At 49.7% G+C, this 27,443-nt stretch overlaps 1 protein-coding gene across 1 annotated transcript in view; it reads right to left on the bottom strand.

The window, feature by feature from the left end:
* Positions 1-27,443, bottom strand: part of ATM (ATM serine/threonine kinase) — a 1,424,234-nt gene that overhangs the window by 1,273,323 nt on the left and 123,468 nt on the right. The window contains exons 6-7 of the mRNA XM_078657051.1: positions 4,613-4,778; positions 3,725-3,963 (exon numbers count right to left, since the gene is read on the bottom strand). Coding sequence (XP_078513177.1) covers positions 3,725-3,963; positions 4,613-4,778 — 405 coding nt within the window. The remainder of the gene's footprint in view (positions 1-3,724; positions 3,964-4,612; positions 4,779-27,443) is intronic.

Here is a 27,443-nt window from a genome sequence, read left to right as displayed (position 1 = left end):
TAACTGGTGCCACAGCAGCACCTTGCCAATCTGAAGAAAAACAAAATAAAAGCTGAATTTCACAGATGGAGCACCAGACAACAAACTCCTCCCAGTGTCCAGTGTATACAGTTTTGGTGCAGGAACACATGGCTGCCAAGAAAACACCAATTACTTCAGGAGAAAGATCGAAAGCCATCAACAGGCCCCATTCACTCTACATGCATGGAGGTGTAGGTTATGCAGGCTCAGGTGTAGGGTTGGACCCAGCTCCTGCAACAGGAGTTTCTCTTGAAGGGGTAGCTGAATTGGAGGACAGATGTTCACTGCCAGAAGTTCAGAGTAGCACACTCTCCTTGCCCAGTCCGGAGCCATTAGGATGACTTGGACCCAGCCTTTCCTGATCTTTTTTAGCACTCTGGGCGGAAAGGTAGGAAAGGCATACAAGAGAACTGAGTCCCAGTCCAGATTTAAGGCATCTCAGTGGGGAACCCCGCTTTGGGAATGCACACAGCCGCAGGTCTTTCGCCATCTCCTCCAACACCTAGATGGAAACCAAAATGCTCCCTTGGGTCTGAGCATAGGATGCAGGAGTCCAAGAACCATCAGAGCAGCTCTCACTGAGACTACAGTCAAAGTTTGAAACATCTGGATCATAGCCTGCATGTCCTGGATTATTAAGGCAGAGGGTAGGCTTTGAAAGGCACCGTATTCAGGATAACTCAGACGAAGGGGAGCCATTATAAAGACACCTTGATGCAGAAATAATGCCAACAAGTCAGCATTCATTTGGAGGTGGTTTGCGACTGCATGGGGCAAGCCCACCTTCAGGAGCCAGTCATGAAGGTATGGAAAGATTAGTAAATCCGACCTACATAGATAGACTGCAACCACCACAATCCCTTTGGTGAATACCCAAGGTGCACACAAGACTGACAGTTCTCTTGGCCGACCTGAAACCACAGGTAGTGTCTGTGGGACTGCAGAACAGGAATGTGCAAGTAGGGGTCCTAAAGATCCAATTCCACCATTCAATCTCCAACAACCAGGGCAGAGAAAACCAGAGCCAGGGTGAGCATCTTGAACTTGTCCTTTCGGAAGAAGAGGTTCAGAGGGTTACGGCCTCTGTTCTTTTTCAGCACCAGGAAATGGCAGAAGTAACAGCCAGTCCTGATCTCTAATGTCTCCATCATCTCTATTGCTCCCCTAGCCAAGAGAGCTTGAGCTTCTCCTAGGAGTATAGACAAGTAATCCTCCTGGAAGGTGTTGTGATGGTGGTGGCATATCCAGGAAATGTCACAGGAAGGGTAAGAAGAACAGTGTTCTACAATTTCCAGAATCCACTGGTCAGAGGAGATGCTCCACCACCCGGGGAGCTGAAAGGTGATGGGACCTCATCATCAGGCGATTGTGTGCTGTTGAGGGTGACTTAAAGCAGTTTTGTTGGAGTGGGGCTGCTATTTGGATAGTGAGTTCTACAGTGGGCCTGGAAGCCGTCTCTACTTCAAAAAGCTTGAGAGGCTTGTTAAGGAAATGTTTGACCTTCCCTCTGTTGGAACCCCTTTTCTGAGGTCTTGAAAGGGGCAAAACTGGTTGGGGGGGGGGAGGGGGGGGACACTGCCAAATAGTCAGAGCTAGACCTAGAAAGCAGGCCGTAGGTTTGCTCTCCTTAAACAGTTTCAGGGGCAAATACGCCTTGGCTCCAAAGAGTCTAGAGCCATCATAGTGCACGTCCATGAGGGGCTGTTGTACATCACTGGAGAAGCCAGTGAAGGGAACCCAAGAGTGGTGCCTAAGCACCACAAGGGTTGAGTCTGCCCCTTCCAAACACTGGGTAGTCTCTAGGCCTAGGCGTATGGATCTATTTGCTGTGTCCTAGCCATCCTGAATGAGATGCTGTAAGCTAAGCTAGATGTCATATGGGACAACTGACAAGATGGCCTGCGCCATGTCCCATAATGCATGCAAGTGTTTCTCCCCAGGAGGCAGCTGTTTAACTGACCTAACAGCAGGGCAGAAAGATGAAAACATATACTCAGCAAACAAATACATTCGATTTGATTCCCTCTATTTCTCTAGTGGGTTGGTCGAAAGCTCATTACGGTGTATTTTACTTGCAGACCCCTAAACCACAAGACTTTCATGGGTAGGATGTTATACCAGGAAATCTGGATCCTTTGGAACAGGCATATGGCTCTTGGCTATTTTTCTTATTGACTTGTGGGCAATATCCGCTTTGCCCAAGTGCCCATCAGAAGATCCGACAAAGCCTCATTTTAAAGGGAGGAGAGTTTCTTGGCTTCTCTGTGAAGGGTGTAGAACATGGGTTAAAACATTAGTTTTGAACTCTGTCAACGTCGAAATGAGGTCCAAGACTTCAGCTGCCCTCTTATTCACAATGGCGAAGGAGGATTCATCTGTTGCTGTGGCAGGGTTAGGAGAGTAAAGGGTAAGATCAGTACAAGTGTCCGGCCACTGGCATCCTGTAGATATAGAAACAAATGTTCACCATTGATCCCTACAATACAGATTAGTGCCAACCGTGCATCTGAGGATCTACATGTGGGTAGAGGCATTATGGTTGTGACCTCAGAGGGGTTTAAGGATATCTTTCGGAGTACAATACCTGTTCTGTTTCTGGTATCAGTGATGTTGGTGTAGGCGATAAGGCTCGGGCTGGTGGTGTTGGTTGTGGCAAAAAGGGGGGCATTGGCTGTGGTGCTGATGCTAGTGGAGCTGAGCTAGAATATGAGCCGGCATCTAGTTAGGCTTGAGTGGCACAGTAGGTGATAGATCTGCCAGCAGTAAACCAATTGGGGGCCACCTCTGATTCTTAGAGCCGCAGATGGCCTTGAGAGCGAAAGTATGACTGTGCCCCCGACTGGGACTAGGCTTTCTTGGACCACTGGAGTTCTGTGACATAGGGTTTGGCTTCACAGTCGAAGATAGCCTTGCCATTCATCTTCGCACATCAATCACACAACACCAAGACATGCATGGAGCCCAGAAACCAAAGATAGACATCGTGGGTGTTCATCACCAACATTTGTTGATAGCAGTCCATGCACAGTTTAAACCCTGTAGCTTTACGTGGAAAAAAAATGTCCTTCGCGCAATGGAACATTTTTCACTGAAGAAAAAATTATGTCAAACTAACAGGATCCAAGAGAGCTCTGAATCCACGTCGAAAATTGTAAAACTTTTCCAGGTTCAGTCTTGAGTCTAGGCGTATTCATAAGTCAAGGAATCTGTGCTTAGTAGTCTCTAATAAATGACCAGTAAGGTGAAATGCTAAGCTTCAGATGGGTATGGTGGGGTAATATACTCAACAAGGTGTATGGATAGAGCATGCTCCAACAGTTCAATATTGACGAAGATTTAGTTAAGCGGTAAATTAGATATTTCTGTAAGTAGCGGTTTTCATTTTTTAAACAGAAACATTTGATTACATTATCTAATGAAAATTAAATTAGACAGCTAATCATGCATAGTGTCTAAGCATTAGTTAATCCCATGGTACTCACATACTGCATGAGCATTTGCTTTATGGACTCCAAACTCATGTTCAACAAACAGCAATACAGTTTGCTATCAGAACCTGCAAATGTTTTCCCAGAAGATTTCACCTAGCCAGCAGTGAGTCACAGAAAATTACACAGTTGTTGCATAATCAAGCATTTCATGCACCAAAGGGTAGAGAAAATAAGAATGACATTCCCAAGACTGACATTTTAATATACGTTACCTTCCTCCTTGGTTTTTGCTCCTTTGGGGTGATGAACTCGTAGCTGCATGCAGAGAAATTCTATTATCTCCTCCTTCAGAGAATTATTTGACTTGAACTGTGACCATATGTACAGCACTGTAAGAAGGACCTCTTCACCTAATTTACAAATCCTCATTCGATAATTTACAGCAAACATGCCCAGGAAAAAATTAAGCGCAGCAAAGATCTGATCCAGGCCGGCAGAGATTCTGTCTTGCCTAAAAGGAAAACCGAGTAGACAATTCACAGAAGGATATACAGATTAAATGTAAATACTATGTTCCACAATGTCCATCATTATACACTTTGATCAATACCCCAAGAAAATACACACCATTAAAGTTCATAGAGGTGCTAATGCTACTACTGATTATAGCTAGTTTAATAATGATAAATTACTCACTCTTAGTCATATGTAGTTATTGGACTAGGACCAATTCAATAAACATAATGAGGGGTGTCTCTTAAAGCACTGCAAAACACCACAGTTGTAGACAAAGGGGCAGCAGATTCTCAGTCTGGTTAATAACTCTTGGGCATGAACAGCGGTTAACTTTATAGATATGTACATACACACACACATATACACACACACATATATACACATACATATACACACACACATACATATACATACATATATACACCCACACACATACAAACACACACACACACATACGTACATATCATTTAAATATAAGGGGACAATCGCATTCCTACGTTACAAGGTAAGGCTGTTTAACGTTTTCCATGCATTTTGTTGAAAGTCTTGGTCACAAAAAAATATACATTTGTCAACCCCTATACCACATAGCAGAAGAGCATATCCCAAGAATTATAGAAAATAATGTAATTAAATAAGTTTACCTCACACAAAGAATTGCTTTTGTAAAGAAACTGAAAAATTTAGATTGTAAACCGTCAGTCTGGGAGCAGCAACCCCTGGTCAGAGTATTAATAATCCGGGCAACTAAAACTCTGTTAATGTCTTTGGATGGTTGAACGTACAGTTTGAAATACAAGCTCAGTAGCTCTGAAACAAATAAAAGAAATACACATTATTTACAAAATCCTTGAAAGGAAGGTTTTACAGTCAAAATTCAGATTTTCCTATAATCCGGACCGAAGCGGAGAAGGGTTTCCATAACACATTAAAGAGAAGATGATCCGAAATGTAAGAGTGAGTAAAATAGAAAAACTAGCCTTTCTCAGGGAAGCCGAAACAACCTATCTCCAATTAGGAAGTCACTGATTCACGTCTACTTAATTCATCCTGCCTACTGCTGGAAAACTTAATTAAAAGGCAAAAATGTCCAATTAATTTTTTCTGTTACAGCATTTTTGGAATGGAATACAATCATTAGTCCTGACTCATGTCTCCCTCTGTGTTTTGTATGACCTAAAAGCCTGGAGGGGAACCAGTGGTGGCTTGAGGGACTTTACAAAAGACCTCAATAAATAAAAGACAACGTAAAGGAAGACAAATTCAAACTAGAGCAGTGAGGAATTAAGACTGTTTATTGAGTGACTGTGTAACTATCTAATCTAAAGATTCAATATGACAATTATGTGCGTGTTGGTATATGATTGACTAAAGTACCTGGAAGACCACTGTGTGCACCTTCAGGATGACACACAACAGCATGATGCCATGTGTATAATTGTGGGTGGTTATGTATGTATCTAGCTTAGTTTTGCTGGTGTATCAGGTCCCACAATTCTCTTGCTGTGGTGGAGTAGCTGACAACTCGCATCCTTTTTTCTTTTTTTTTCAATTCTGTTTTTATTGGCAAAAATTAAATACACAGGAGCAGATCACAATAGTATTGTTAGCAATTTTCCCCATAATGTTACACCATATCATTCCAGCCCTTTTAGGTAGAGGCCAATGCTCCATTAGAGTCCTCAACTGCACACGGTGAAGCTGGGGTCAGAAGCATTGCATGTAAGGTAGAGGTATTGTTGTAAGAAGGGACACAGTAGCGAGTTTGGGCATCTTGTAGCTGTGATCTCGGTGTTTGAGTGTTCATGGAGCAGCTACCTAATTACCATAGATCAAAGCAAAGCCCTAGCCCAGCAGTCCTTGGTCCAAGGGAAAATCATGTGTATCTGCTCGTGGGGTACACAATTTCAATTGAGAGCAAACTTGCATCCTTTTGAGTTTTGGTCTATATTTTTTCCTGCACCACTGGAGGAAAGTGGTAATCAGGAAGATGAATATGTTCATCGAATAATCCTTGTGACATGGGTATCTTTCAGGTCACCTAGGTATTTGTCATTTCATGTGCATTATCCATTATGTATGGTTGATGCGCGGCGTAGCTTCGCCGCCGGCGAAAATGGACGCGTGAGCTCTGAGCTCCGTACCGGCCTTCCCTGGTTATCCTTGGGATTGACCACATCCCCACCCGCAGACGTTGAGGCTTGGTCTAGGGGGGTGAGGCCGACCCGGCGGCGGTGCGGAGACGCGCCGCACCCGAGCTCTTACGGACAGCGCCGGCCATCTTTTGCGGCCTGTGCGCCCTGCTTCATCCCCGGCCTCAATTACACAGGCGGCCGACTTGCGGTGAGGGCCGGCCGGCCGCCGGCTGCCACGAGGGTCGGGACTTCGACTTCACGGCCGGTCGACGGCGGCGGTGGATGGGCCGCCCCAGAGTGGACCTGAGGCAGGGCCCGATATGGGGTGCCCGCAGGTGAGAGGACTGAGCGCCCCCCGTGGCTGCGGAGGCCTGCCGGACGCGGGACCAGGGGGACTCCATGCTCGAGCTCTGGGGACGTTGGGCGGCCCTGAACCTGCGGTGACTCGCCGAGAGTGCTCTGCTAGTACTGGGCAATTGTCCTGTGGGGCTGGTGTGCCCTGCCGACTGCGGGGGGCCTGAGGGGTCGGCGCTGCGGGCCCCTGAAGCGGCCAAGTCTTGTGGTGCCTTGCCGGTGGCTGCTGGTGTAGGGAGCTGGGGCCCGAACGAGGGGCCTGGGAGCCTAGCGGGGCCTGGTCCCGGGAGCGGTTCTTTTCCAGCGTGCAGAGACATTGACCCCCCCTGGCTGGGGCCGGACCTACCTACCGTTGACTTCGCCGCGCCACGGCGGACGCACTGGCTGCCGCGCACCTAATCTCCTGTTCCTGGGTCCGAGGGGGCGGCTCGACCTCGGGGCCTGCTGACGACATCTGCCCTGAGCTGCGCGGCACGTCCGCCCGGTGCTGGGAGTGAGGTGCTGGACCTGGGCGCCCACAGCGGCGCTGCCACGTGCGCGACCAGGGGAGTGACCCTTGGGATTGCAGGATTGTGTTCTGACCTGCCAGCACAGCGTAGACTCCTGGTGGATCTGACTGAGGGAGCACCCAGCACCTGCTGACCTAGGGCTAGGACCGGCTGCCGCCATGGGGAAGCGCCTGAAACCTCCTCCTGACCCTGCGGAGGAGTCGGCGAGCGGTCAGGACTCTACTCTAGCCGGTGGGTCGATGGCGGGCCTACCGCAGAGCCAACTGAATCAGATCTTGAAAGCCGTCACTGACACCAGAGAGGCCTTGCACCACGACATAGCACAGGTATCCACGAATTTGGGGCTCCTGCGGGCAGACCACGGCAAACTGGCAGACCAGGTCAAACAGGCTGAAGTTCGGCTGGACGCACTGGAACCCACGGTCAAGGCATCTGAGGCTTCTCTGGGTGAGCTGCGACAACGGGTGCACCTGCTGGAGCAGAGGGCGGAGGATGCGGAGGGACGCAACCGCCGCAATAATATACGCGTGTTTGGCCTGCCTGAAAAAATTGAAGGTTCTGACATGTTGGGCTATCTTGAAACTTGGCTGCGTGACGTGGTGGTCCCGGAGGGTCTGTCACCAATTTACACCCTGGAGCGCCTCCTGCTGCTGGTCGACCTCCTCGACCGGTGGTGGCACGCCTGTTGCACTACAGGGACCGAGATATTATCCTACAAAAGGCACAAGCACTGGGGCCCTATCAAGTGGACAATGCCCATGTTTCCATCTCGTCGGATTATTCTCTTGAGGTTCAGAGGCTGCGCTCAACCTTCCTGGCAGTTAAGAAGGCTCTTCGTGAGGAGGGTATCCGTTACTCTCTCTTGTTCCCGGCCCTCCTGCAGATCATGATGGAGGGCAAATCCTCCTTCTACAATTCTCCTGACGAAGTGTGGGACTGGATGGAACTGTACAGGGCCGGTGCGAATGCTCATCTGACATCTGGGGAGCCGCGGCGCGCCGCACCGAAACCTAGACGGCACAGGAGACCCAGGAGACGACCACCGAATGCTCGGACCCCCTCCATATCACAGACTGAGATGGAACGCAAAGAGGCCCTCCGGGCGGTCTCTACCATCTCTCAGACGGTGGAGTCAGCATCAGCGATGGAGTCGGGCTCCCATAGGGGCTCTGAGGATGGGGCGTCGGAGGGTTCGGGCGGTGGCGGCCCCGTGCCACCCCATGTCACTCCTGGGACTGCAGATGACTTGCTGGACGAATGACCCTAATGCCCCCCCCGAAGTGGTATTGTATATGTTGATGTGTTCCTGATCTGTGTTTGAGGAGGTGGCATGTATTCCGGGTGGGCAGGGAGATGTTGGGCGGCTGCCTCGTATGCTTCATGGCTCCTGTCATTGACGAGGTGGGGATGTGGGACAACCAGGCCATACTGGGGGAGGCCGGTCGGGCGGCATGTGTAGCTCACGGTCTGTTGGGAGTGGTGCCGAACCCCCCCCCCCCCCTATCTCACACCTATTGTGAGACTCTGGTAGTTACCAGAGACTGTTCTTCTTGGGATTTTTTGCTTTGGATGAGTTTCTACAGTTGGGGGCCTATTCTGGGGATGGGTGGGACACAGGTTTGTTGGGTGGTCTTAGGGTTCAGGCTTTTGGGGTGTTGTCAGTGTGCCTGGAGTTTTTTCTTTACTCAGAACTGTACTTGCTATTGTGAATGGGGACCTTACCTGAGCTGAAGTGTGTAACCTGGAATGTGCGGGGACTGAATTCCATGCTGAAACGTCACAAGGTGCATGCCTATCTTGTTCGCAGGGGGATCCAGGTAGCCTTCCTGCAGGAAACACATATTGACCAGACAGAGGGCGGGCTTGCAGCGCAGGTGGCGGGGACAGCTGTTTTACACTGTGTACTCGGCCTTTGCAAGGGGAGTTTTGATCTGGGTGAGAGCAGGGGTTCCCTTCCAACCCTTGATGACAGTGGTAGATCCTGAGGGGAGGTTTGTGGCTGTACAGGGCCGACTGGATGGGAGGGACGTGGCGCTCTGCAGTGTCTACGCCCCGAATGTGGAGCAGCCTGCCTTTTTCACACAATTATCCGGGAAACTGGCAACAGTCCTGACTAATACGGTCCTACTGGGCGAGGGGTTTAACTCTGTGCTGGATGTGGAATTAGACAGGTCTCACCCACCACTGGCGCAAGCAGCAGCTCACAGGCTAGCGAAGGGTAGGAGAGAGTGGCAAAGTAGCTGGGGCCTGGTCGATGCATGGCGTACTCAACACCCTACTGAGAGGGATTTTTCCTGTTACTCCCCCCCACATGCCTTGACAGCATTCTCTGCTCGCCAGACGCTCAGTGTTTGGTCCGCCACAGCGAATACTTGGCTAAAACGATTTTCGATCATAACCCTTGCTTGGTAGTGGTCCAATGGACACGACAACGCCAGGCTATCCCGACGTGGCGGTTGAACCCATTGGCGCTGGAGGACGTGGCGTTTAAGACTGATGTAAGAACTGGAGTGGAAGGCTATTTCGCTGCTAATGAGGGCACGGCATCGAGTAGGGCGATGGAGTGGGACTCCTTTAAGGCGGTGGTTCGGGAGTCTGCATTTCGGCTACCGCGGGAGTCCGTAAGACCCTCCTGCAGGACGTCGCGCTAAGCGAGGATCGCTTGCGTGCGGAGGAGCGACGTAGTCACACGATTCCGGAGGCTCAGCTGCCCGAGAATAAGTTGCGTCGCAGATGGAGAAGCTCCGCTGCTTTGACTATAAGGAGTTTCTTCTTAGAGCTCATGCTGAACGTGACAAGGTGGGCTCCCTGCTGGCCTGGCTGGCTAACTCTGGGACTCGAGGCACTCCGATTGTGGCTTTGGCTACCCCGGAGGGGCCCATGGTTTACACTCAATCGGAGATCAACGCCCAATTCTTGGCATATTATGCGCACCTTTATAGGAGCGAGATGTCAAGTGCGCCTGTGGAGCTCGGCTTCCCCGGCTTGACCCGGATCACGTGGATAGCTTGGGCGGGGATATCACCGAAGGGGTGATACGAGTAGCTATTAAGCACATGGCTCGCCGCAAGACCCCTGGCGCGGTTGGTCTACCGATTGAATTTTACGCAGCCTACGCGGATGTGCTGATCCCACGGTTACAGACGGTTTACCGGGAGGCCTGGGACGCCGGGGCTTTACCCGCGACCACTCGCGAGGCCTTGGTGATACCATTACTGAAGCGTGGCGGCGATGCCGGCTCTCGCTCGGCCTACCGCCCACTATCCATGCTCACGACGGACTACAAGATTCTGAGCAGGGTTCTCGCGACGCGGCTTCTTGCTCACATGCGCACTTTGGTGCACCCCAACCAGGCGGGCTTTATTCCCCAGCGCACCACCGCCACCTGTGTGCGTCGGCTGCTTCGGGTCATGGGTAGCAATGTTGACGGCCTCCCTGATGCCGCTGTCCTTTCGATTGACATCGAGAAGGCCTTTGACAGCGTTGAGTGGCCATACCTGCTCCGGGTGCTGGAGGCCTTTGGACTGGGTGAGCGGTTTGTGACGTGGACTGCCTTGCTTTATGCTGCGGCCACTGCTCGAGTCAAGACGGGCACTACCATCTCCGCCGCGTACAAGGTTGGTCGGGGGACGCGACAGGGGTGCTCCTTGTCCCCTCTACTGTTCGCGCTCGCTATAGAGCCTCTGGCAGCTCACGCCCGTATGGGCCGAGCGTATGAAGGTCTATCACTGAGGTGATACCCATTACATCTCCCTCTATGCGGACGACTGTTTGATGTATTTAGCGGACACCGGCGATTCCCTGCACGGGGCCGAACGCTTGCTCTTAGATTTTGGCCACCTTTCGGGACTACGAGTCAACTGGAGGAAATCTTGTCTCTTCCCGCTGGCACTACGGACGGATGACTCCCAACCGGAGGGCGAACTGCGCTGGGAGTACCATTGCCTCCCCTACCTAGGTACACATGTCTATCATTCTTCGCTGGCCCTCCTAGAGGGTAACTGTTGCAACTTAGTTATAAAAGTAGTATCTTCCGTCCACCCCTGCCCCTTTTGCCCTAAGTGGTATTTCCCTAGCGAAGCTGACAGTAGAATGTTGGTGCTCATGTCAGTGAGGAGAGTGGATGGCTAATAAACGAGTCACAACTTATCAGGCGTCTTGTCATTTCATTTGGAGTTCTTACACTGGCGACGGATCTGTGCAGGGGGCAGCCTTAGCCATCTCCCCTTTGTGTGCTCTCTCCACACAAATAAAAGGACGTTTGAAGGAAGAGAAAGAAGGAGAATAAAAGATGAGGAGGTACTGTGGCATGCATGGCAGTCTTTGGAAGTGAGTCATAGAAGACATGCGGAAGCCTTGGAAAAGTAAATAGACAGCAGTGTTGTAAACACTATCACCCTGCGTGTTAGGAGCTGGAAGGGAGCTTTATGACTGTTTAAGAAAAAAAAACAAATTTACTCATCTCTATGAAAATAACACAGCGTCGTGTTTTAAGCTGATGGGCTGTGCACAGTAATTTGCGGAGACCTGCCCTAGTCTTGAGCAGTGAGGCGCAGTGCGTCTATTGTGAGGTTTTATGAGCAAAAGGAAGTGTGATACCAGAACGGCTATATTTCTATAGCGCCACGTTTATCCGACCCTGCTGGATTAAAGTACCTTGTTGAGGAAGGTGCCAATTGCAAGAGCAGCCATCCGGTGTCCTGGCTGTCGGGAAGTGTGTTGTGAGGTGACTCTCCGTGATCAGTTTCTCGAGTCAGCATCGAGTGGCTGGCCCCTGTCGACGACGTCACTGGTACGAGGAGCTGTGGTATCCCTGGCATTCAAGGAGGTCATGCAGGCCGGCGGTGTTTGAGGAGAATCCTGTCAGCGACTGCGGCGTTTCTCTCAGTCTTGTCAGCCCGGATGTTGGTAAAGTCAGCTGACTAACCGGATCTCAGGCGTTCCCGGCGCACCAGCCACCCTAGAGCCGGCGTGTCAACCAAGAAGCAGAGGGTCACGGAACCATTCAGGAACCATTCTTCTGTGTGAAAGTCAGACGGCGCAAGGAAGCTGATGCCGTTTTAGAAACAGTTATCGCCCAGACTGTATGGTTTGTGTCTTCAGATACACAGTAGGTGGTGAGTGAACTGCAGGAGACCCCACTGGGGAAGTCTGGTGGCGAACTGTCCTGGGCAAGGAACTTCAATGTTTCAGGGGACCTGCATAAGAATTTATTCATGTTGGAAGTGTGTGGGGTTGTAATTTTCATGTTCCATATTTCTGGTAGTGTGTAAAACAAGGGGGAAAAAAAGGAATACAATGGATAAGTGAATCTTTACTGTTATACTGTCATACTCAGCCTGTTATCTGAAGCCATTTCAGTTTGCCCTCGCCTTTTTAGCACCCTTCCACATAACCATGGCAGCAGCAAGCATGAGCCAACCCCCGCCGTTTTTAAATGACATAGGTGAACCAGAAATCAGCTGGAAAGAGTGGGTAAAATGGTTTGAATCCTACCTTATAGCGGTGGGGGGTGAGAAATACAAAGCAGAAAGGAAAAAACACATATTACTGCATAATTTGGGAATACAGGGGCGCAAAGTGTATGAGACACTGCCTATGCAAGAACAGGAGGGGGAGTTGGAAGGAGAAATAGATGTTTATGAGCAAACCATGAGCAAACTGGAAAAACATTTTGGCGAAAGGGTGAATGTGGTATTAGAACGCCACAAGTTTTTTAAAAGATGCCAGGGAAAACAAGAATCTGTGCAGAATTACATTGCATCACTGTGGGGTCTTACTCAACTATGTGAGTTTGGTAATTTAACTGATTCCCTCATAAGGGACCAACTTGTGAGGTGCACTAACAACTCACGCATACAAGAGAAATTACTGGCAAAAAATCCTGGGTTAAGGGAAGCCATTGAAATAGCCAAATCAGTGGAACATACTGCTAGATGTGTCAGAGAAATGAAACCTAGTAGCGAAGTGGTGGCTTCTATAAATGATGAGGAGGACCGGAGTGAGGTGTACAAGGTGAAGTTAAAAGAGAATAGTAACATCAGAGTAGAGAGCAAAGAAAAGGGACCTAAATGTTACAGATGTGGCAGCAATAATCACTTTGCCACATTTTTTCAATGCCCTGCCAGGTATGTTACCTGTAAAAAATGTAATAGGAGAGGGCATTTCGCGAGAGTATGTAGAGATGGTGAACTGCACAGCAGAGATCAGGAGAGGAACATGGAGAGGAGCACTAATAAGGAAATTAAGTACATAGAGCAGAGAAGCAGTAAGATAATCTTGCAAGTAAAAGATCTTAATGGTACCATAAACTCCATATACCCAAGGTGTGATGTGTTCATCGACGGAAGGTGTGTAGAAATGTACGCTGATTCATGTTCACCCTTCACTTTATTGAACAAAGATGATTGTGTCTATGGGGATTTGCAATGTTAGTGAACTGAAAATGCCTAATATTTCTCCTACAGGATACAACAAAGGACTTATACCCTTGTTAGGCATGAAAAATGTACAGTTGCGTTTTAAGGACAGGGAGACTTATGGAACAGTGTATGTGGTGAAATCAGGGTCCAATCTTCTGGGGTGGGTCCACCAGAAAGAGCTCGGTATCATCTTAGACCCTAATAGCGTAGAACAAGTTTTGTTCACAGATAGGTCCATAAAAGGTGAAAATATTTGTGATGAGTTCAGTCAACTATTCAAAGAGGAGCTGGGGTGTTTGCACAAGTTTCAACATAGGATCAAGTTGAAATACAATGCAAAACCAGTTGTACATAAATTACGCCCTGTACCACATAAGCTAAAAACTCCTTTGGAAGAAGAGTTGCGCAAGCTATGCGACCTAGACATTATTCAACCTATCAGCTGTTCCGAATGGTTGGCCCCAATTGTTATCGCAGTCAAATCAAGTGGGGATGGAATTCGTCTCTGTGTGGATTTGCGCAGTCTCAACGACAATATATGGGTAGAACGTCATCCTTTGCCTATAATAAATGAAATGCTAAGTACCATGGGTCCTGCAAAATACTTTAGCGTGATAGATCTTTCCATGGCATATCACCAGATTGAACTTCACCCAGAGTCGAGACCACTCACGGCGTTTATCACCCCTGTAGGGGCATTCATGTTTAAAAGGATGCCTTTTGGACTGGCGTCTGCAGCGGCCATATTTCAAAAAGCTATGCAGAAGATCTTAGAAGGAGTTGAACGCACCATGTGTTTCCAAGATGACATATTGGTTTATGGTCAAACCGAGGAGGAACATGACAGAGTAATAAGACTAGTTTTCGGGAGGGGAGGAGCTTGGCGGGCATCCGAGATGGCCGCGTGAGCACAGTGCTCCCCGGACCCCCGCCACTCCCGGCATGATATCCTGAACTTATCCTGACTTTTTACGAGGATTTGTGTAGAGGACACTGGGCTGATTGCCCTGGACTTTTTGAAATTTGATTTGGACCCGGGGTGCCGGAGTTACATCGATTCGGACTTTCGGGCTCCGCCCTCGAGGTACGCCCGGGACTGGGTGAGGCTCAGTGGCCGTCTTGAGGTTGAACAACAACGGCAGGGGGATTCGACCTGTGGGTCCCCCTCTTAAGTTTCGGTTTCGTTTCTGCCTCAGACTGAGAAATCCGGCAGAGGAGCCTGGCCTGGGCTGCTGTCGGGGCACGGAACGGCTATCGGGCCTTTGGCTAGCTTATTCTCCTATCTGTTGGCCCTCCTACTGGTGGTACCCTAGCTGCGGTTCTTTGGTCCCGAGGCCCTACTTTCCTGTGGCCATTCCATCCAGCCTGGTTAATCACCTGGTGACGCAGTTTTGATATGGCGGGCAGAGGGGACCGAGAGACTCGGAAGACCAAGACGCCCCTGCGTGGGGGCCCGGTCCAGTCTAACGTGATGGACCGCTACACCCATTCCAAGGGATCCTCCGGAGCCGCCCTGCCCGGAGCCAGTAATGCTGATCTCACTGTGGAAGCGTCAACGGAGCCTTCTTTGCAGGACATCATGGGCGCCATTTCTGCTATGAAGGAGACGATAGGCCAACAATATGAAGCTTTGGCCCACAAAATCGACACCGTGGCCATTGATGTAAACTTGATTCGTGCCGACCTGTCGAAAACCAATGAGAAGGTGAAGTCACTGGATCTTAAGTCATCCAGTCTCACGGAGGACGTTTCGGAGATACAGACGGAGGTCGGCAACCTTCGTAAGGTGAACGACTTCATGACCCGGCGCTTGGAGGACTTTGAGAACAGGGCACGTCGCTGTAATGTGCGCGTGGTCGGAGTTCCGGAGAATCCAGAACCTCACTCTGTTGATCTCCTTGTTGAGGACTTGATCCAGAACCACCTCTCTCCGTCTGGTCTGACGAAGTTTTTCGCTGTGGAACGTGCCCATCGTGTTCCGGGGGGCAAGGGTAAGCCAGGTGCCCCGCCGAGGCCTATTGTTGCGAAACTCTTTCATTATAGGGATCGGGACGCTATCCTGCAAGCATCGCGTGTGAAGGGCCCGGTGGCCTTTGAGAACGCCACGGTGAACTTCTATCCGGACTTTTCTCAACAGGTCCAGAGACAGCGTATGGGCTTCCTTGATGTCAAGAAACGTCTCCGAGACATGGGGCTTCGCTACGCCATGCTTTTTCCGACCAGGCTGCGCGTTGAGTACAACGACCGAACCTTCTTCTTTGATCGGCCTGCTTCGGTAAATGACTGGATGGACTCTCTGCCTGATCGATCTCCTGAGACTGAGTCCGCCGCCCACCCGGGTGGTGCTGAGGGTGGTGTGGAGAGCTGAACAATCCGCCTACGCCTGGGCCCTCGAATAGAGTAAACTCTTCAGGGATTTAATGCCTCAGTGCCTCTGCTGTTTGTGTATTCTCCTCATTATCTGTCTTACTCGGGGTGGCGGGTGGGCCGGAGCCTTTCCTCCTCCGGGGTTCTTTTTGTAGAATGGGGGTTCTTGGGCGACAGGCACACTGCATGTTGGGGTGGCTATTTAGCATTTTGCAGGGGTGCAGGGTGGGGGGTGTTTTCTGGATTGTTGGGGGGTGGGTGGTTGGGATATTTGATGTTTTTGTGTTATGTTTTCAAGGCGAATCAATCTGGCTTCTGCTCCTTTTTATGTCATGCTCATTGCGGGGGGGTTTCGGGGTGGCTGTGTGGAATGGGGGGTAGCGGGTTGAGGCTTGTTTCGTGGAATGTTAATGGTCTGGGAGATCGCATTAAGCGGAGTGTGGTGTTAAAATGTCTACGCCGTTTATCTCCCGATATTGTTTTCTTGCAGGAAACTCATTTGGTGGGCAATACTTGTCGTGTGATGAATAGGTGGGGGTATCGCCTTGCTGCACATTCGGGGTTTACCACGGGTTCCAGGGGGGTGGGTATCCTTGTTCGGGCTTCCCTCCCCCTAGCTATTGATGATGTGATCCTTGATGATCGGGGGCGTTATGCTGTCCTAGTGGGTCGCTATGAAGGTCGTACCCTCTCCTTGTTTACTGTTTATGTGCCCCCCGGCCTACAGACTTCTACCTTTACCGATTTGGGCCGTGTGTTGTTGGACCTTCCTGATAGTACTCTTTTTCTTGCAGACGATTTTAATTCTGTGATCTCCGGTCTACAGGATCGCTACCCCCCTAGGGATACTCCTTTAGCCCAACAGTGGTTAGGTGGGTTTTTGGATACGTTTGGTTTGGTGGATTGCTGGAGGCTCCTGCATCCTACCCAGCTTCAATACACTTTCCATTCGGGGGCCCATGGGAGTCTGTCTAGACTGGATTATTTCCTGATGCCCGCGGCGCAGACGCCAGCGGTGCGTGAGATCAGACACCTCCCCCGGGGCATCTCCGATCATTCTCCGCTCTGGCTTTGTTTTGAGTTAGGGGTGGAGGCGGTGGGCCGAGTGGCTCCAATTAACCCCTGGTATATTGCCTCCCCGGAGACCCGAAACCTTTTGACTAAGTCTTTAGATGCTTACTTTTTGGATAACGAGGGGTCGGTTTCCTCGGCGGTATCCCTGTGGGAGGCCTTTAAAACAGTGATTCGTGGGCAGGCCCTTTCTCTAATTGCTGAATCCAAGAAGGCTAGGAATCGGGAGGTGGTGGACCTTGAGATAGAGATTGCTGAGAGGGAGGCCGACTTAGAGTCTGAGATCACCTCTGATAAACTCCACGCCCTGGGTCTGAAACAATTTGCTTATAAATCCTTGGTCACGGATGCGGCTAGACTGATGTTCCGGGAACAGCAGGGTCGTCTGTATGATGTGGGGGACAAAGCGGGTAAATTGTTGGCATGGTTGGATAAGAAAGAGAGAGCGAATCGTGTGGTGCCTGTGATTCAGTCGTCGAATGGTGTCGGAGTTACAGACCCGGTTGGAATAGTTGAATGTTTTGCTGAGTATTTTCGTGTGGTGTATACCCCTGTGTCTGGACGAGATGTGGCTGACTCTCGCCTTTTGTTGCGCGATATAGCTTTGCCCAGTGTTTCCGATCTGGACCGTGTCTCGTTGGAGTCCCCTTTTACTACGGATGAAATAGCGACTGCCATTCGTTCGCTCCATTCGGGCAAGGCCTTGGGCCCGAATGGGTTGCCAATTGAGCTGTACAAGCTACGCCCTGACAAGGTAGCGCCCTATCTTCGTGCCATGTTTTTGGAGTCCCGGGAACGGGGTATTCTCCCATATGACCAGCGTCTTGCTACGATAGTCGTAATTCCCAAGGACGGGAAACCGCGGGACCTTTGTTCGTCTTATAGGCCCATTTCCCTGTTAAATGTTGAGCCTAAGGTCCTGGCTAAGCTCCTGGCAACTCGCCTGCTGACGGTCATTAGCGACTTGGTTCATCCGGACCAGTCCGGATTTATCCCACATCGCAACACGGCTCTTAACCTACATCGTCTTCACGGCGCTGTTGCGAGGGCGGGGCTTCTGACGGAGCCGGCCATTTTGGCCTCGTTAGACGCCTCGATGGCTTTTGACACGGTTGAGTGGCCCTATCTTTGGGCAGCTCTCGAAAAATTTGGTTTTGGACCTGAATTTATTGGTTGGGTGAAGTTGTTGTATGTGGAACCCTTAGCGCAAGTGGTGGTGAACGGTAGAGTTTCTGTCCAATTTAGCCTTGGTAGAGGGACCCGTCAGGGTTGCCCCCTGTCTCCATTGCTTTTCGCGCTGGCCTTGGAACCGTTAGCTGCGTGGCTTCGATGGGAACCTTCCCTCAAAGGGATCCGTTGGTCACCGGACTTTGAAGACCGCGTCTCTCTTTACGCGGACGACATTCTTCTTTATCTGACATCCCCGCGTAAATCTTTGAACGTCTTATTTGATGTTCTTACTTGGTTCGGTGCTAACTCAGGCCTTGTTATTAACTGGGCTAAGTCCTGTGTGTATGTTCTCTCGGGTGTTTTGCCCTCTTTGCCGGCCAGATTCCCTATCCAGGTGGTCCAGTCTGGCTTCAAGTATTTAGGGATTTTTATTACCCGGGATTCCTCCCTCCGGTTTGAGCGTAATCTCCTCCCCCCGCTTCTTAGATTGCGACTGGATGTGGCCCGTTGGCGTAAGCTGCCCCTGTCTCCTCTGGGTAGGGCTGCTCTCTTCAAAATGATGTCTTTGCCGCGGTTCCTCTACGCCCTTCAGAACTCTTTCGATGATATTCCTGCTACTTATTTCAGAGAAATCGAGAGTCTGCAAAGACAATTGATTTGGGATGGGCGTCCACGTATAGCCCTTGCGAAACTTACTATCCCTTGGTACGACGGGGGCATGGCACTCCCCGACATCAAGAGGTACTACTGGGCGGCCCAGCTATCGGCCATTAACCATGCGATGTACTCGCCGGGTCGCGATCCGGCGTTTGAGATGGATAAGCTCCAGTTGCCGGGAGGGGACTTTAATAGAGCGCTATATTCCAGATCGGCCGGGCGCCATCTTGTGGGCCCGACCAGGGCAGCGGTCAACGTGTGGCACGCCGCGAATGTGAGTTTGGGATGGGAGAATCGGCTGACGCTGGCGACTCCGCTTTATGCTTCTGAACGTTTGGGTTGTCTCTGGTCTTCTAAGGGCTTTGACTGCTGGGATGTAATTGGGATTTGTAAAGTGGGTGACGTTTGTGTGAATGGTCGCGTGAAATCATTCCAGGCCCTTAAGGCAGAATACGACTTGAGTGATAGAGAGTTTTTCCGGTATCTGCAAGTCCGACATGCCTTGGCCTCGGTTCTGACTCCTGATGTGGCCCTGCCCGAGTCTTCCCCCCTTGAAGATCGTATACTGGATGGACACTTGCCCGACAGCACCATCTCTCTCATCTACAAGAAACTGATTCATAATCGCGCTGATTTGTTGGTCCGACTCCGAGAGATGTGGGTAGGTGATGGACTGGAACTAGATGACGAGGACTGGCAGTCGGCGCTCTCCTCCCCGAAGGAGGTCGCCATTCCCGCCCGTCTTCGTTTGGTGCAACTTAAGATTCTCCACCGGGTGTATGTGACTGGTCCGCGTCTGGTCGTGATGGGTTTTTCCCCGGATGGCTTTTGTAGGCGTGGCTGTGGGATGAGCGCTACCTTTATGCACATACTCTGGGAGTGTCCTGCTGTGGCAGCTTATTGGGTGGATGTGCTTGCGTTGATGACTGTGGTGACGGGTGTTGACCTGCGGCCTGAGGCCCGTCGATGTCTGCTGAATGTGTGGGAACCCTCCGATTACTCTGTGGCCCAGACTAGATGGGCGACCCTGGGTTACATGGTCGCGAAGCGTGACATTGCGCAACTCTGGGGCGCATCCCGACCTCCTGACGTTTCAGTGTGGGAGGACAACATGGACTGGTCCATGTTCCGTGAGAAGACAGTCTACGTGGCTAGGGGCAGGCCGGGGGCGTGGACGAAAATCTCGGGTCAATGGAATGCATACCGTGGAGAAATTTGTACCCCTCCCTTGGTTGCCACCTCCGATGTTACCCTGTCTCCTTAGGCTGACGTTCCCGACATTTTTCGCTCTGTTCTAGGATTTTCCTGTCCTCCCTGCTCCCCCCCCCCCTCTCGGCCTTACCGACTCTCATTGATGTATTTTTGCTCTCCTGTTTCGTGGCCTCCCCCTCTGCTATTTGGGCTGACTTGATTATTGCACTCGCCTATGTTTGTGTTGGTTATTTTCATGTTTTATATAGAAAATTGTTGTATCCTGTTCTATGTCTGGAGCAATTTCGTTCTACGATTTGGCCTGACCTAGGAAATGATTGTTTATTTCGTGTGTCGTACTATGCGACTTAGCGGCCAGCCCGTGTGGTTGTGGGCCCACCTATGTAATTTTATGTGATTGCTCAATAAAAGTTTTTAACCAAAAAAAAAAAAAAAAAAAAAAGACTAGTTTTCGGAAGACTCATGGATGCAGGACTAACTGTGAAAAAAGAGAAATGCAAAATAAAAGTAAAAGAAGTAGAGTACTTGGGACATTCGATATCAGAAGATGGGTTCAGACCGAAGAGCAGTTTAATCCAGGCGGTGAAGGAGGCTCCTAGTCCCAAGAATACAGAGGCATTAAAGTCCTTCTTAGGACTGATGGAGTATATGTCCAAGTACGTCGACAATTTTGCTGCCAAGTGTGAACCAATGAGAGAGCTCTTGAAGAGGAACAGCGATTTTATATGGAATAAGGAACATGATGTGGTGGCGAACTCATTAAAGAATGAGTTGATAAACTCACCGGCGCTAGGTACTTTTGACGCACTCAAGAAGACCATACTGGCTACAGATGCTTCCAACAATGGTCTGGGGGCAACCTTGATTCAGAAGGATGGGAAGGATGAGAAGATCATTGCCTTTGCATCCAGGAGTCTCACAAACCCCGAGAAGAATTACTCGGTAATAGAAGGAGAGGCCTTGGCCTGTTTCTGGGCCGTGAGACACTTCAAGTTTTTTCTGTGGGGTTTAAGATTCACCATCCGAACAGATCATAAACCCCTTACCTTCGTATTTGCAGTGAAGGGTCTAGAAAATTGCACTCCTCGTATCAGCAGGTGGATTCTGGGACTGAAACATTACAATTTCAAAGTGGAATATGTTCCGGGCAAGGAGAATAAAATTGCGGATTTCCTATCGAGGTCACCATTGCCAGGAGTAGAGACTACAGAAGAAGCTCTTGACAGTCCGATATTGATGATGGAGATACCTGCGATCACGGAGAAGGAATGGGAGGAGAATATGAAGAAAGACAAGGAGCTTATTACCCTAAGAGACTACATGGAAAAAGGATGGCCGAATAAGAAGAAAGAACTTGAAGCCAGCATTGAGGATTACTGGGAAGTCAGGAATGAATTAAGCGTCATTGGAGGAAGAATCTATCGCAACAACAGGGTGGTACCACCCAAGGACCTCAGGATGAAGGTCATTGATTTGGCACATGAAGGCCATCTGGGGCGTAGCACTACCAAAGCCAGGTTAAGGACAAGTTTCTGGTTCCCAAGAATGGATGCCATGGCTGAACAACTTGTAAAGGAATGTGGAGCGTGCGCCAGGAGCGACAAATCAAGGACAGTGCAAAAAGCACCCTTATGTCCTGTAAATGTGCCGACTAAACCATGGTGCAAGTTGGCCATGGACATCATTGGACCAATGCAGGATTTAGGAGAAAGGAGAAGATTCATGATAGTCCTGATTGACTACACCTCACATTGGATCAAGCAGAAGTTCGTTCACAGTGTCACCACCAAATTGGTAATAGAGTTTTTGGATGATGTGTTCTGTGAAGAGGGAATACCTGCGACCCTTGTGACCGACAACGGGGTACAGTTCACCTCAGAAGAAATGCGAGACTTCCTCAAGAAAATGAACATAAAGCATGAAACCACGGCTTTGTATTGCCCGAAGGCAAATGGCTTAGTGGAACGCGCTAACAGGATCATCAAGGAAAATATCCAGCTAGCTGCCACCAATGGACATGACATAGGAGGTTCACTGAAGAAATGTCTGTGGGCATACCATACCACACCTAGTAAGGTCACGGGCATTTCACCTTTTGTGGCATTGCGTGGTAGGGAACCTATCACAAAATTTAATCCCAGTTGGTTAAGCGGGGGCGAGGCTAGAGAAGTGGATAGGGAGGAAGCAGGAGAAAAGACCAAGCAACACCAAGACAACTACAAGCAGTGGTATGACAAAAAACATGGGGTGAAATGTGGCAAATGGGATGTAGGTGACATGGTACAAGCCAGGAAGAGCAGTAAAAGGGGGGCCACCCAAAGTAAATATTATTCACCTTGCAAAATTGTCAAAGTGTTGAAAAATGTGGTCCAACTTGAAAATGGTCAATGGTGGAGTTTTGATAATATTGTAAATGCACATGTGTAGTTCTGTTTTTATTTACCTTTTCCTAGGTCTTTTCTATAGTATCTGTATTCCCATGAACTTGGGTTTGGAGGTTTCCTTGTTTACCCCTATGTAAGGGAGATGTGTTGCAACTTAGTTATAAAAGTAGTATCTTCCGTCCACCCCTGCCCCTTTTGCCCTAAGTGGTATTTCCCTAGCGAAGCTGACAGTAGAATGTTGGTGCTCATGTCAGTGAGGAGAGTGGATGGCTAATAAACAAGTCACAACTTATCAGGCGTCTTGTCATTTCATTTGGAGTTCTTACAGTAACATTGACAGAGCGATCCGGAATCTGCGAGGCTCCATGGGATTCTGGCAGACACTGCCTCTGTCGGTCGCGGGGCAAGTGGCGTTACTGAAAATGGTAGCACTTCCCCATCTGTTAGATCTGTTCCGCACTCTACCAATATGGATCCCGGCGTCGGTTTTTAGCAGACTCCGCTCCCTAATCTCCGGGTTCATCTGGGGATCGGGTAGACGGCGCGTTGCGCTGGCCACGTTGATGCGTCCCAGGGCAGATGGAGGGCTTGCGGTCCCGGATTTTGAGTGGTATTACCTGGCGGCGCAGCTGCAGTGGCTTACCCAGGCAGTGGCCTTAGAGTACCGGGGCCCAGAGGGGGTGCAGGGCAAACTGTTTCCCAGGCATGTCATCTCTTTTATAATCCTGGGCCAGAAGCTGGACCTAGCCCAGCTCACTCTGGAAGAACGTACACTTCGTAGCTGTTGGCTTCGTTGCCATAGGTGCTCCGGTACCGCTCGCCCAAATGCCCCCGAGATTCCACTGGGGATGTGCACGGCCTTCCCGCATGGAGGTGACTGGTCTGCGTTGGCAACCTGGGAGGAGCTCGGGCTGCAGGTGCTCGGTGATCTTTACAAGGATGGTACGCTGCTCACATTCCAAGAGCTGCGAGACGCTTACGACCTCCCAAGAGGTGACTACCTGCTACACGCTGCGCTGGTGGACGGTATTCGGAAACACTGGAGGGGGGGGCTCACCGAGCTACCGACATCCGAGTGCTGCCAATATGTGGTCATGGCGGCTGGTACTTACAAGGCCGTCACCTGCCTCTACCGGAGGCTGTCGACTGAAGCCCTACAGCCCATGGATGGGCTGAGAGCCATGTGGGAATGTGATGTTGGGCGACCGATTCCTGAGTCAACGTGGCCGCAGCTAGTGCGACGAGCGTGGAAGGGCACTAGGAACGCCAGGTTCCAATTGATCCAGTTCTTTACTTTACACCGTGCATACCTAACACCGGTTAAGATCTCGCACTATTTTGAGGGCGCATCCTCGCTCTGTCCTCGCTGTGGGACGGCGGGAGCGGATTTCGCACACATGTTTTGGTCCTGTGGTGAACTGACTGGCTACTGGGAAGCGGTGATGGCCTGCCTGAATGCTGTCACGGACCGGCAGATAGACGCAGATATGGGCGCTTGCTTATTGTTATGGTTCCCCCCGTACTCGCGTTACTAGTAAGTTTTATGATTTGGGCCTGATTCTAGCCAAAAGAGAGATCGCCATGCACTGGAAATCTAGCCAGGGTCCCAGCTACTTGCGTTGTAGGGCCGCTCTGTTGCGATGGGCGAGGGCGGAGAGCGCTTTGCGGTTGCAGCAGGCCAGGTGCCTAGACAACGACAAGGCCTTAGAGGTAGCTAGAGCGTGGGAGGCCTTGGTGATAGCACTCCAACTGCCTGAGAGCGAACTGAGTGAGGATGAGGAAGCGGCGGCACCGTAGAAATGGTATCTTAGTGGGTACCCCACTTCCGACGAAGCACACAATTACTACACGCACGACAGGGGTTCTGAGAGATCGGTTCCCCCACTGACACGGACTACTTTCCTTTTTCTTTTTTATTCTTGGCAAGGAGGAGACTTTCTGTTGGTTAGAAGCTCACTGAGGTAGGACATAAGGCACACTGACAGGGGGGGTGGGACACAAAGCGGGAACTGTTTCGGGGATTGTTATATATAAATGGCTTCATGTATGACAAGTATTATCGTCCTGGAATGTCATTTTTTTTCTTTTCGCTGCATTACTTTGCCGACTGTACTAATCTTTGTCTAACTTGATTGCCAATAAAAATTGTTTTTACAAAAAAAAATGTATGGTTGATGCGCGAGTAGGCAAGTGCACAGTATCCATGCATGCCCTCTCGCATGAGTCCGCTCACAGTCACTCTACAAGGCCGGCATAGATGACAGTTGCATAACGATGATAATTATGCCTAAGATTGCATGTATATATATGTGTTCTGTATTGTCTTCTTTTTCCCACAGGATTTTTTTGCTACTCTAAAGTACCAGTGAGTACGCCATTCCGTTTCTTTTCCACACACCTTAGCGCGTGTAGGGATTACACTATTTTTCCTCACGTGGCACTACCCACTTTGCCACTCATTTTTTCACCACTCTGGTCCTGAAGAAAGCCCCAGCAATCACAAAGGGGGCTGAAACATGTAGACCGCCACACATAGTCAACTCATAGGAATATTACTCCTTCAGGAGTTGCACCACACATATTTCAATTGATACCCTGGGCCGCCAACATTAAAATACAAAGGCAAGGATTCCCAGAGGTATTTTTAACTATCACTAACATCGCATCACACTGCTGCACCAACACCCGCTCCGCTGTAATCAGGCGTCGCAGCACAACCAGGTTGCACTCGGCCGCTTGGTTGGGACCCCGATGATGAAGCATGACACCAACTAGGTTGGTGTGTGAGGGGTCTGTTAATAGCACCTATTGGGTCCTATTTCCAGGCCACAAAAACAGTGACTAGACTAATTACTATCACATAGTGGGCCAGTCCACATTGTTTAAACATGTTAAACAACCACCATAAACTTTATTTATAAGCTGTGTACAAGGACACATGCTCAAAATCTTTACATTTGCGGTCTGGTGCACACCTGTAGTGAGGCACCCTTTCCCTTGTAAATTTATTTACAAATGCTGATACCCACTAGCCAGTACCTGTACGGGTGGGGCTTCGGGGGGGGGGGAGCAGAGGCTCTGGTCCTAAGCTGTGGTGGCTCGGGGTGTTGGAAGTCTCAGGGTCCGTCCTACTATGGTTCTGCAAACTGGGTCAAGTAAAACCCCTCTAGCTCTTGACTCTCAGTGATCGCAATGGCAACCAGTCACAGGCTTCTCGTGTGATAGTGCTTCGAGCTAAGGACTCAACAATCACCCAGCAGCTCATTAACGGATTGTCCGAGAGTTTTCCTTGTTAAAAGAAAGTACTTTTAAACACAACGGAAACCAAAAACGACACACTACAGGTTAAAGACGCGGATGCTTCACTGGCTCAGGCAGGTATACCTTGGGGCTGGTATTGCCCCTTCACTCCTTCCTCACTCTCCCTCCTCCTATGTTAGATTGCTGTCTTGGCCAATTATCACGCGCATGTGCAGTATTACCCCCACTATTCAGTTTGTGTGCTTCGTTTCAACGCAATTTACTTTACTATGGTACGGAACTCCTACAGAGGTCTACATAATCTACAACAACAAATTACACATTAATTCATTGTATTTACAGTCATTATATATATATATATATATATATATATATATATATATACATATATACATATATATATATATATATATATATAAAATCACAGGATGTCTCACACGGAGGCAAGGATGAGTCGCACTCTTGCTGGCAATTTTAAAACATTTAATTTTCTGTTTGCAGTTCGGCGCTGTGTGTTCCGATGCATTTCGGTCAAAACCTTGACCTTCTTCGGGGAAAGTCACCTCTGCATCTGCGCAGCCAAACACTTACTCGCCATATTATTGCTCCCAATAGCTGCTCGCCCCCTGGTGGTCTCCTCAAAACGGGTTAATCAGCGTTATGAGCATGCTGGTTCTCAACCGGCGCCAATGTTATTTCTAATAGAATGTTGAGGATTTCCTCTGGAAAATAGGTCCGAACTATAAGTACCTACTGGCAAACGCCATTAGGTTATTTATATATATATATATAAATATATAATAACCTAATGGCGTTTGCCGGTAGGTACTTATAGTTCGGACCTATTTTCCATAGGAAATCCGCAACATTCTATTAGAAATAACATTGACGAATCTTCGTGAAAATTTCAAAACTTATGGCCCGCTCTGGTCCGCTCCTATCCTGAAAGTCTCAGGGTGATTCGTCAAGTGGAGGCCGAGAAAAAAGGGGGGTCCAAAACGTGTTTTCCCCATGCAATTTCCCATAGGAATCTTTAATCGCAGCTACAGCCCGAACTGCTGAACGGAATTACACCAAATTTGGCTAAGAGGTAGCCCTTTGTTCAGAGTTGTGCCTTTTTGTTAAATGGTGTAAATCCGTTTAGTAGTTGCTGAGAAAATCAAAAGTAAAATCACATATATATCTATGGCCGCTCAGGATCCACGCACCCTGCCGAGCATGAGCTGTATGCCAATTGGCTGTCAACACTCCAAACCAGGAAGTGTTGGCAGCCATCTTGTGCCTCGGTAGAACCGAGACACAAGAAAGCAGAAAAAAAACCTCACAAAACCCAAAAAGGGGGCAGGGTAGAATCACCCTGACCCCCTAGTCACGAAAACGAAGCGCGGGCTCCCGTGCTTCGTTGTTAATTAGCCCCCGGGGGGGCCAAGTCCCAGGGGCAATGTTTTTATGTGAATGGGGGGCCAGATGTCACATATATATCTATGGCCTTGGGAGGGGGGCCACGCGGCCCCCTTCCAAATTTATATTATATAAAAAAAAATAGGGGTGAAGCCCTGGAGGATGGGGTCCCCAGGGCCATTAAAATTGGAAAAGAAGGGGGCCACATAGCCCCCATTTTCTTAAAAACAAAAAAGGAAAAAAAAAAGACAGGCATCGTGCTGGAGGCCCCGCCCACTACCAGCATCACTCTGCAAACGCGCCCCCTGCATCACTCTGCAAACGCGCCCCCTGGTGTGTTTGCAGATGGGGAAAAAAATCCCCTTGAATACTGGGGGTCCCTGGGCGGCCAACTAACCCACTAGGAACCTTAAATATGTGCCAGAGGTGTTCTGAGGCCACGCCCATTTTTATACTTCTCAGCAACGCAGCTCTGTGGAGCTTACTGGAGGTAGCTGGTGGGCTAGTTGCACCCCAGGGACCCTCAGTATTC

This window comes from Lissotriton helveticus, chromosome 8 (genome assembly GCF_964261635.1).
Source record: "Lissotriton helveticus chromosome 8, aLisHel1.1, whole genome shotgun sequence".
NCBI lineage: Eukaryota > Metazoa > Chordata > Amphibia > Caudata > Salamandridae > Lissotriton > Lissotriton helveticus.
This window is presented reverse-complemented; position numbering and strand designations above follow the sequence as displayed.